The following is a 9,921-nucleotide window of genomic DNA, read 5'->3' on the forward strand; positions in this document are numbered from 1 at the left end:
TAGGTGGGTCGCGGACCACGAGAATCACTCCCAGGGCCTGCACCCAGAACAGACAGTCAGCGCCGAGTTCCCGACATTGCACTCCCCGGACACAGACCACACAAGCTACAACCCTCCCGGTACCCCAGGTGTTGCCTGGCTCAGTAGCCGCCGCTGCAGTAGCTGGCCGGCTACAAACTGAAAGAGCGGTGACCCCGCCTCCGGAGTCTCCCCTGCGCGGCCAGGTGGAAAGTGAAGAGAGCAGGGCTGGAGAGCGCGCACAGGTACCCCACGCGCCGGGGCCCCTAGCCCACAACACAGTGCCCGGGATCACAGCGTCCTGGTTCCTGCGCCCTCTCCACTCATCGCTCGGCGCCCGATGCCCGGCCCGCCCCGCTGGCGCACAGGCCCGGGCCCCGCGCACAGCGCCCCCGGCGGCGGCCGAGCGGAGCCCGAGCGGGGCGGCGCACGGCGCGGGGCCGGGCCGGGCGGCTCCCGGCGCGACTTCCTGTTGTGCCCGCGCCCCGCCGCCGCCGCCGCCGCCGCCGCCGCCGCAGCCCGGCGCCCCTTGCCCGCCGCCCGCGGCCCGGCGTGGCCGCAGCACATGGATTTCACTTAGCGCCAGCGGCCATGGCGGCACAGTGCTGCTGCCGCAAGGCGCCTGGCGCGGAGGCCGCACCCGCCCGTCCGCCGCCCGAGCCGCCGCCCGCCCTGGACGTGGCCTCGGCCTCCAGCGCGCAGCTCTTCCGCCTCCGCCACCTGCAGCTGGGCCTGGAGCTGCGGCCCGAGGCGCGCGAGCTGGCTGGCTGCCTGGTGCTCGAGCTGTGCGCGCTGCGGCCCGCGCCCCGCGCGCTCGTGCTCGACGCGCACCCGGCCCTGCGCCTGCACTCGGCAGCCTTCCGCCGCGCCCCCGCCGCCGCCGAGACGCCCTGCGCCTTCGCCTTCCCCGCCCCGGGGCCGGGGCCCCCGCCGCCCCCGCTGCCCGCCTTCCCCGAGGGTCCAGGCACCGAGCCCGCCTCCTGCCCTCTGGCCTTCAGGCTGGACCCGTTCACCGACTATGGCTCCTCGCTCACGGTCACTCTGCCGCCTGAACTGCAGGCGCACCATCCCTTCCAGGTCATCCTGCGCTACACCTCGACCGACGCCCCCGCCGTGAGTCCCTCCCGGTGCGCGCAGGGGCTACAAGGCAGGGTGGTAGTGGTGGTCCGCAGGGCTCTCCAGGTGGCTTCTTGCCGCGCTGCCAGGCCAGGAGACCTTAATCTGCACCCTGCACATGGGGCACCTGCAGAGAACGTGGGGGCAGCTTGGCTCTGGAGTCCTGCCCTAGTGCCTTCTGCAATTCCCAGCTGCTTCCTGTGAACACTTAGGAACTTTGGATAGAGCTCCAGGTCCAGGCCCGTTGGCAGTGGGGACCGTGACAGCATGTCACCCAGTGAGGTCCCTGTTCAGATGTTCTGTCCATGTCTGGGCTCAAGAGCAGCTTCTGATGGGCACCTGCCAAGCCATACTGGAGCCTGGCATTGAGGGGCTGGGGATGTAAGATGCAGAAGGGCCTCCTAGTGACCTAGCCTTCAGAGGGCTCAAACACCCACATCTGTTCTTTGGAGGTGGGCTGAGGGAAGGCCAGTCCCAGTGGGAGGCAGAGGAGAGGCTCGTGGACCATGGGGCTTGGCTCTGGGCTCCAGCACTGGGCCGGCAGTCTGCTGAGGTGGGTGGGCCTCATACTCCCAGCACAGATGCACTAGGCTCTGCAGGGCTTTTGGCACAAGGCACCCCACCACTCCAGAGGACCTGCCAGAAAAGCCACGTGATCCAAGTCAGGCATTGTGACTGCATGGCCAATGGTGGGGCTTGCAGGATGGAGCAGAGCCTTTCAGTTCGAAAGCATGGTAGTTCATGCCAGGTCCCCAGGAAGCACATAAAGCACACATATGACATCCAGTGTGCATACACAGCATGTTCACAGTTCTGGAAGTCTTGGAGGGTCTGTTTTTTCACTGCCTGGGACACCCAAATGGACAGGTCAGAAATCAGGATGGGCCAAGGTGACAACTGGGCAGGAAAAGCCCAGATTGGAGGTACACCTGTGGGCCTCCTGCACTTTCCCAGGAGCTCTGAGCAGAGCCTGCCACTTCATTGTCCTCCCAGAGCCCTGTGGGTCTGCCAGCTGCTGGCCCGCAGGACTGGACCCTGCATGTGCAGTCCAGGGCTCTCTGGTGTCAGGTGTGCCTCTCTGCACGACAAGTGAGAACTGAGGAACAACTTCCTTCCCTGGACCTCATCTTGAACTTGGACCCCATGTGTCTGTTCTACCAGTGCCAGCCAAGTGGAGGGCCAGGGCTTTTGCCAGGCTGTGCAGACAGGGCCAGTGCGTAAAGTGTGGCCATTGTTTCTGGGCTTCCCTTGCCCTGCAGGGTGTCCCTTGATTGTTTCAGACAGGGAATGGTGATGTAGTCCCCTCAGTCTGAGTGGATCCAGGAGTGGTGGCTGGGGACCAGGCTTGATGTGTGAGCTAGTCTATTTGCAGAAGCAGAGTGGCCTCTAGCTTTGGGCATTCACTGTTGCATGTGAGCACTGCAGAGCTCAGGGTCATGCCACTAAGCCTGTCCTTCTGCCAAGCAGGGGGACAGCTGGGTTGTCCCACTCCCTGCCAGTAGGCCCTCCAGAGGGGCTGCATACTCTGGTCCATGCCCTCACACCCCAGCAAGAACAGCTTTTTTCCTGACCCGCAGTGTCTGTTCCTTGCCTACCAGATAGATGTTCAGCGGCTGAACAGGTTGCCCTGCTGGGGCTCAGTGACCCACCTCTGGGGTAGGGGCCAGCCTCTCAATGGAGAGCAGATAGCCGAGGTTAAGGGGTGAGAGCTGGGGAGAGCCTGAGGGGCCCCTGGGGAGGGAGGGAGGGCACTCCAGGAGTGGAGACAGTGCAGAGGAGGAAGGGGGCTAAAGGCACGTGGAGAACGGTCAGGGAACACCTGCAGAGGGCTTCACGCACTGCAGGGACACTCCGCCACATAGGTCCCTAGGTTCTGGGCCTGCAGACCCCAGAGCTCTGGGGCAGGACCAGGAGGCTGCACAAGGTCCCGAGACAGGTCTCTAGGGCAGCCCTGGGCCACCAGAAACAGAACCTCCGCAGGCTTGCTATGGTGAGGAGACAGGGACAGGACAGCCAGAAGGAAGAAATCTGCCAACAGACAGGAGTCAGATCTGTGTGGAAGGCAGCACTTCCGGACCTGGGACCCGCCTGAGCGTGGGGTCTGCAGGGCAGGCAGCCAGCCCCCTGGTCTGGGGGTGGCTACTCCCAGGTCTGGCCTCTACTACCCCCTATGATAGTGGCCACTTTCAATTGCAGATCTGCCCACTCTTAGAGGAGAGTTGGAGATGTCTTCCAGTTGTGGCCTGTTTGTTTGACTTTGTTTCGGCAATCAAACTGCCCCAGTCGCTGGCAGGGTGGGTGCAGGACCAGGCAGCATAGTGGCAGCTCTCAGGGTGGGCCTGGCCTCCTCCTCTGGGGTACAGAAAGTCTCAGCAGCAATGGGGTGGGAGGGAGGCTTGGCCCCGAGGGTGGGCCAGAAGAGCAAACCAAGCCACCTGCTCCAGCCCTGCCTCCAGGCACAGCCAGAAGCCCTCCAGGGCCACTCCTGTCCTCTTGGCACTTGGTGTCTGGCCTTTGTTTCCTGGCAGGCTGCCCTGGCCTGAATGCTGGCCCTGGGCACAGGCTGACTCCTTGGCAGTGTTGGTCACAGGAACCTCTGGTTCTCCCGCTTTCTGTGATCCTGGCTGAGACCATGTTGGCTGCTAGCTGTGGGGGTTTGGACCAGGTTCTGCTGTGCCTTGGCTCCCCTTAAAGCTCAGGTAATGCCAGGAAGGGCTTTCTTCTCTCCTCCCTGTTAGGACTGGGCTGGACCCAGACACATGGCCTCCTTCCTAGCAAGGCCTGGCTATGGGGACTAGGGCAGGCCACAGGCCATGCTCCAGCTAATGACTCTTGCTGTTCCCCCCACCCAGGGAGAGGTGAGGACACCAGGTAGGCAGTGCAGGCTATGGACAGGAGCTGCGGTCTGTGACAAGCCCAGCAGTGGTCCCCTTCCAGACCCCGACTGCCTTCCTCCCCTGCCGCTGCCCCTTCCTTGGGCCCCAGGCTCTGGCCTACAGCCTCAGGCCAGGTGACTGCTGACACTCAACCCCGCCTGCAGATCTGGTGGCTGGACCCAGAGCTGACCTACGGCAATGCCAAGCCCTTCGTCTTCACCCAGGGCCACTCCGTGTGCAACCGCTCCTTCTTCCCGTGCTTCGACACACCTGCCGTCAAGTGCACCTACTCAGCTGTGGTCAAGGTCGGGGCCCACCCGTGCCTCCTTCAGAGGCTGCATGAAGGGCCGAGGCCACTGGCCTGGCTAGTCACTAGGGAGCTTGCCTACCTCTTCTTCTCTGTTGCCTGTTTGGGCTGTGGCCCCAGATGCCACTAGGCCACTGTCCTAGAGAAATCCACCTCCCCACTGTGCAGAAGGACAGCTCTGCAGGGAGGGTGGCCAGGTTGCATTCCTGATGAGAGCCCTTCCTAGACCACAGTGAGGCCCTGCCTGGACAAGAAGCCTTCTGTCAGGAGCATGGCTTGTAGGGCTGTCTGATGGGATGTTGGGTTCCCTCTCATGGATGGGGAGCTCCTTGACCGAGATTGTGGGACCCCCACCCAGGGGAGAGGTGGGGACACCAGGTGGGCAGTGCAGGCCCCCCCACTGGAAGGTATAGGGCTCCCTGGTGAAGACCTGGGTCCCTATCACAGATATGGGTCTCCTGCCCTGGGGGTGAGTGCCCTGCCTGGTAGACTGCCTATCCTCAGCTGGCCCCCTTGCAGGCCCCATCAGGGGTACAGGTGCTAATGAGTGCCACCCAGAGTGTGTACCTGGAGGAGGAAGGTGTCTACCGCTTCCACATGGAGCACCCTGTGCCCGCCTACCTCGTGGCCCTTGTGGCTGGAGACCTCAAGCCAGCAGACATCGGACCCAGGTAGGCCTCCGGTCCTGCTGCTCCCACGCAAGGTGGTCCAGGCCTCAGGCAGAGCCCCCACAGCCTGGGTCTGCACCCTGCACCCACAGCTGCCCTGCCCAGGCCCCTGGGCTGCAGGTATGTGGCCTGCTGCCAGGCCCTGCTCATCCACACATTCTCAGACCAGACAGCCTGACCTGTCCAGTGCTCTATCAGCCTGAACTTCCAAGGCCACATGCAGCCACATGCTCTCGCAGGTTCCTTTACCCAGAGACAGAGCAGATCAAATGGTCGCAGAGTGCGGGGCCACCCCTGCACTCCGGAGGGAAGGGCCACTGTAGCCCCTGTCCAGGGTGGTGGGCTAAGGCAGTCAGCCCGGCCAAAGGAGGCAGAAGGAAGGCCTCAGCCCACCCTCTGCACCCTCTGCAGGAGCCGCGTGTGGGCAGAACCATGTCTCCTCCCCACGGCCACCAGCAAGCTGTCAGGGGTGGTGGAGCAGTGGCTGAGTGCGGCAGAGCGGCTCTACGGGCCGTACATGTGGGGCAGGTACGTCCTGTCCCCTGGCGGCCTGCCACCACGTGAGGGAGGCCACGTCCCTGCCCTCTGGAGGAAGAAGGGGCATGCCCGAGGCCCTGTCCCCCATCTCCTGGGAAGAAGGGAGCTCCCTGCAGGGCTGGAGTGCTGCCCCTGATGGAGGGCCCGTGAGGCCTGCTAACGCCCTCCGTCACCTGCACTCACGGCACAGGTACGACATCGTCTTCCTGCCACCCTCCTTCCCCATCGTGGCCATGGAGAACCCCTGCCTCACCTTCATCATCTCCTCCATCCTGGAGAGTGACGAGTTTCTGGTCATTGATGTCATCCATGAGGTGGCCCACAGCTGGTTTGGCAATGCCGTCACCAACGCCACGTGGGAGGAGATGTGGCTCAGCGAGGGCCTGGCCACCTACGCACAGCGCCGCATCACCACAGAGACCTACGGTACCACCTGGGGAGGAGTCTGGAGCCGCCTCGGGCAGATGGGGCACTGCCCTGTGCTGGGGGCTAGAGCTGGCCCAGCCTCCTGTGTTCTGTGTCCTGCTCTCCTCTGGGGTCTGGCCCACCGGCTCAGGGCAGGGAGCTAAAGGGCCAGCGTGGCTCCACTGTGGCAGCTCTCCCAACTCCACCACCTCCTCTCGCCTGCCTGGCCCTCCCTACCCAGGTGCCGCCTTCACCTGCCTGGAGACAGCCTTCCGCCTAGACGCCCTACACAGGCAGATGAGGCTCCTTGGAGAGGACAGTCCAGTCAGCAAGCTGCAGGTCAAGCTGGAGCCAGGTGCCTGCTCCCACCAGGCCTGTGCCTGGGGCCCTGTGGATGCCACCCACCCCTCAGGCCTCCTTCCCTGCCTCTGGCTGGCTCAGGGCAGGCTGAGTCCCCACCGAGGTCAGGAGGGGTGTTCCCAGCCCAGGGAACACCTTCTGGGCCACCCTGGGCTGCCACTGTCTCATGCCTTCAAGTGCCCATCCCTGAGATGTCGACCCTCAGGTGCCCGAACCCCCAGGCAGGGAAGGGCCAGGCCCACCCCTGCACACCCAGGGTGCTAGTGGGACCCTGACCTTATGGGGGACAGTGGCCCTCTGCCCATCCTGCTCCTCAGTGCAGGCCACAGCCCAGACAAGGTATTCCCTGCAGGCGTGAACCCCAGCCACCTGATGAACCTGTTCACCTATGAGAAGGGCTACTGCTTCGTGTACTACCTGTCCCAGCTCTGTGGAGACCCCCAGCGCTTCGACGACTTTCTCCGCGTAAGCAGACTGCACCTGCGCCCCCTGCCTGAGCCCCGCCCCAGCACACAGGGCTGCCTGTCTTGGGGGGAGGGTGGAGTCGGTCGGGACACCCAGAGCCCTCCCAGGACCTGGCCTGCTGAGACACCACGTCCTTCCTCTCCTGTCCACCCCAGTGGGCCGCTCGACAGGCCCTGGGCTGCTCACGTCCATGGCACACACCCCGAGTTGCTGTGAAGGCCCCAGCTCTGAAGGGGCCAGGCGTGCCCAGCCCTCCAGGCCTGCTCAGGCGCCACCCCTCCTCACACAGGCCTATGTGGAGAAGTACAAGTTCACCAGCGTGGTGGCCCAGGACCTGCTGGACTCCTTCCTGAGCTTCTTCCCAGAGCTGAAGGAGCAGAGCGTGGACTGCCGGGCAGGTGAGAGTGGGGACCTGTCTGCCCGAGCTGCTGGCCCTACCTGGAGAAAAGCCCCATCTGTCACATCTTTCCTTTAGCCAGCCCTCACGGACCCCCGTGGACCCCCAGCCTGGGCCATGAGAACAAAGGAGACTGTGCCTCCCAGCCTGAGGGGGCCTCCTGGAGGAGGCGGCCCTTAGGTGGAGCAGGCCAAGTTAGGAGCCAGGGGACCAGGGCCCAGCGGGATCCTAGGGGCCCTGTTGGCCCTGCTGGCTCCACTACACCACACCCTCGAGGACTTCCCAGAGGGTCTGAGGGTGTGGGGGGGTCAAGGAAGGAACTGGAGAGGCCAGAATTGGCTGGAAGGCAATTAGGCACAGCTGGGAGATCTGGGCATGGTGACCCTAAATTCTGGAAGGTCCCTAAGTACATCAAGTGTTTTGGGGGGTAGGGGCGTGGCCAGCCTGGTACCACTGCTTTAGAGCATGTGTCATCACCTCTCACAGTGAAGTCACCTTTAAAGGACTCAATTGTCTTGTGCTCAGGCTGGGCCTGGAGAGGGTGGAGGTCACATGGCCACTGATCTGAGTCCTTCTGGCTTCCCTGTGACCTTCACAGGAGTCTCTCCGGGGGCTTAAAGAGGCAGGCACTGGCTGGAGATGACCCTTCCCAAATCACCCATGTCCCTGGGAGCCTCAGTCCCTGGAACCAGCCCCTTCAAGCTGGGTCTTCTGGGCAGGCGGGGTGGGACCACAGGACCGCTGTTCCTGGCAGGGCTGGAGTTTGAGCGCTGGCTCAATGCCACGGGCCCACCGCTGGCCGAGCCGGACCTATCTCAGGGGTCCAGCCTGACCCGGCCTGTGGAGGCCCTGTTCCAGCTGTGGACGGCGGAGCCCCTCGATCAGGCGGCAGCGTCAGCCAGTGCCATCGACATCTCCAAGTGGAGGACCTTCCAGACCGCACTCTTCCTGGACCGGCTCCTGGATGGGTCCCCGCTGCCTCAGGGTGGGTCCCTCTGCCAGCAGGTGGCCCTGGGGGGAGTGGCACTGGCCTGGCCTAACTTGCCGCTGCCCCACAGAGGTGGTGATGAGCCTGTCCAAGTGCTACTCCTCACTCCTGGACTCCATGAATGCCGAGATCCGCATCCGCTGGCTGCAGATCGTCGTGCGCAACGACTACTACCCAGACCTCCACCGGGTGCGGCGCTTCCTGGAGAGCCAGGTGCAGCCACCTGCCTGGGGTCGTGGCTGGGGGTGGCTCACCTCAGGGGCCCCACCACCCTCTGTCTCCAGCCTGATTCTCAGGCAGGAGGCACACCAGAGAGCTGGGTGGGAAGGTCTGGGGGTCTGGGCTGGGAACCAGCCTGAGTCGGGGGAGACGGGGATAAGTCAAAGCTCAGAGGCAGCCTGGACTGTACCAGTCCTTGGAGAGACCATGGAGGCCCAAGATGGGAGGAGTCGGTGTCCAAGGGTCTCCGCTCACAGCCTGGACCTGACTGGGCCTCCAGCCTGTGGTGTTCAGCTCCCAGGTGGGCACGGGGGCAACCAAGTTCCCCAACAGTGGCAGGTTCCAGCCTGTGGCACCTGACTTCTGGGGCACCCCTCCAGCCCCACACCCAGCCAGCAGGGAATGTGAGGTCAGGGTGACTGGCTGGTGGGGGTCTGGGCTGGTGAAGTAGCTGGAGCAGGTCCAGGGATTGGAAAGCTCCAGCCAGGTGGGGTTGGTGGGAGAGGCCCGAGGAGCCCACGAGGTGACCTGGTGTCCCCACAGATGTCGCGCATGTACACCATCCCACTGTATGAGGACCTCTGCACGGGCGCCCTCAAGTCCTTTGCGCTGGAGGTCTTCTATCAGACGCAGGGCCGGCTGCACCCCAATCTGCGCAGAACCATCCAGCAGATCCTGTCCCAGGGCCTGGGCCCCAGTGCCGAGGCCAGCACTGCGCCCAATGCTGAGCTGGCCAGAGCTGGGGCAGAGGCAGGGTCCGACTCGGCAGCCCTGCTGCTTGGCGACGAGGCCCCCAGTAGCACCATCTCTCTCAGGGACGTCAACGTGTCTGCCTAGCCCCGACACTGGGCCAACCTTAACCTCCCAGACACCAAGATTGTGCCTTCTGTGGCCCGGGCCGCCATGACTGCGCCTTGGCTCTGGCCACGAGCTCGGCCCGGGCCCCTGAGCCTCTCCTGTGGGCTCTCCCTTGGGCTCTCCCAGGCTGGGGGCTGGGGGAGAGGGATTCTGTCTAGTGGCAGCCCTGGGGGCCTGAGCTCATCCTGTCCCAGCTCTCCTGCACTGTGGGCCTCAGGACTGGCCTTATACACCACGCCTCCCATCTCAACACTGACAGCCATGCGTGGCCCCGGACACCCGCACCTGCTGGACACTATCCTGGGACCGCAGCTCCAGCAGCTCATGGCAACCACCACACTGTGCCTTACGTCTGCAGACAGGCTGCACTGCCCCCGAAGCACAGCTTCCCCAGAACCCTGCACTGTTATCCCCTGGCAGAGGGACAAGGACACGATGTACCCTCACTGTGGGGCAGGGGACAGGAGAGAAGGGGCATCACATGGGGAGCCTTGGCCCCTCAGCACATGGAGTCCAGGCCCCAGAGGCCTGTTCTCCCAGCTGCCTGGGGTAGCGGCACAGCCATCCGGCTCACCCCAGGAAAGGGGTGGTGCTGATGATGCTCTTGGGGCACACCTGCTGGAGGCACCAGGTAGGAAGGCTCCAGCTTGGGACTGTGCAGTGGGAACCATGTGACTGTCCCATTAAACCTCCACTCTGCAGACTGA

The 9,921-nt window shown here is 64.1% G+C and overlaps 1 protein-coding gene across 1 annotated transcript; it reads left to right on the forward strand.

Annotated features, from left to right (window-relative positions):
- The first annotated feature begins 527 nt into the window (after positions 1–527).
- Rnpepl1 (arginyl aminopeptidase like 1) lies at positions 528–9,921 on the forward strand. Its single transcript, XM_026414755.2, has 11 exons — positions 528–1,131; positions 4,175–4,315; positions 4,837–4,988; positions 5,397–5,513; positions 5,713–5,948; positions 6,169–6,282; positions 6,640–6,752; positions 7,042–7,150; positions 7,904–8,134; positions 8,208–8,350; positions 8,900–9,921. The coding sequence occupies exons 1-11, from the start codon at positions 610–612 to the stop codon at positions 9,191–9,193; spliced, it is 2,172 nt and encodes a 723-aa protein (XP_026270540.2). The 5' UTR covers positions 528–609; the 3' UTR covers positions 9,194–9,921.

This window comes from Urocitellus parryii, chromosome 1, assembly GCF_045843805.1.
Source record: "Urocitellus parryii isolate mUroPar1 chromosome 1, mUroPar1.hap1, whole genome shotgun sequence".
NCBI lineage: Eukaryota > Metazoa > Chordata > Mammalia > Rodentia > Sciuridae > Urocitellus > Urocitellus parryii.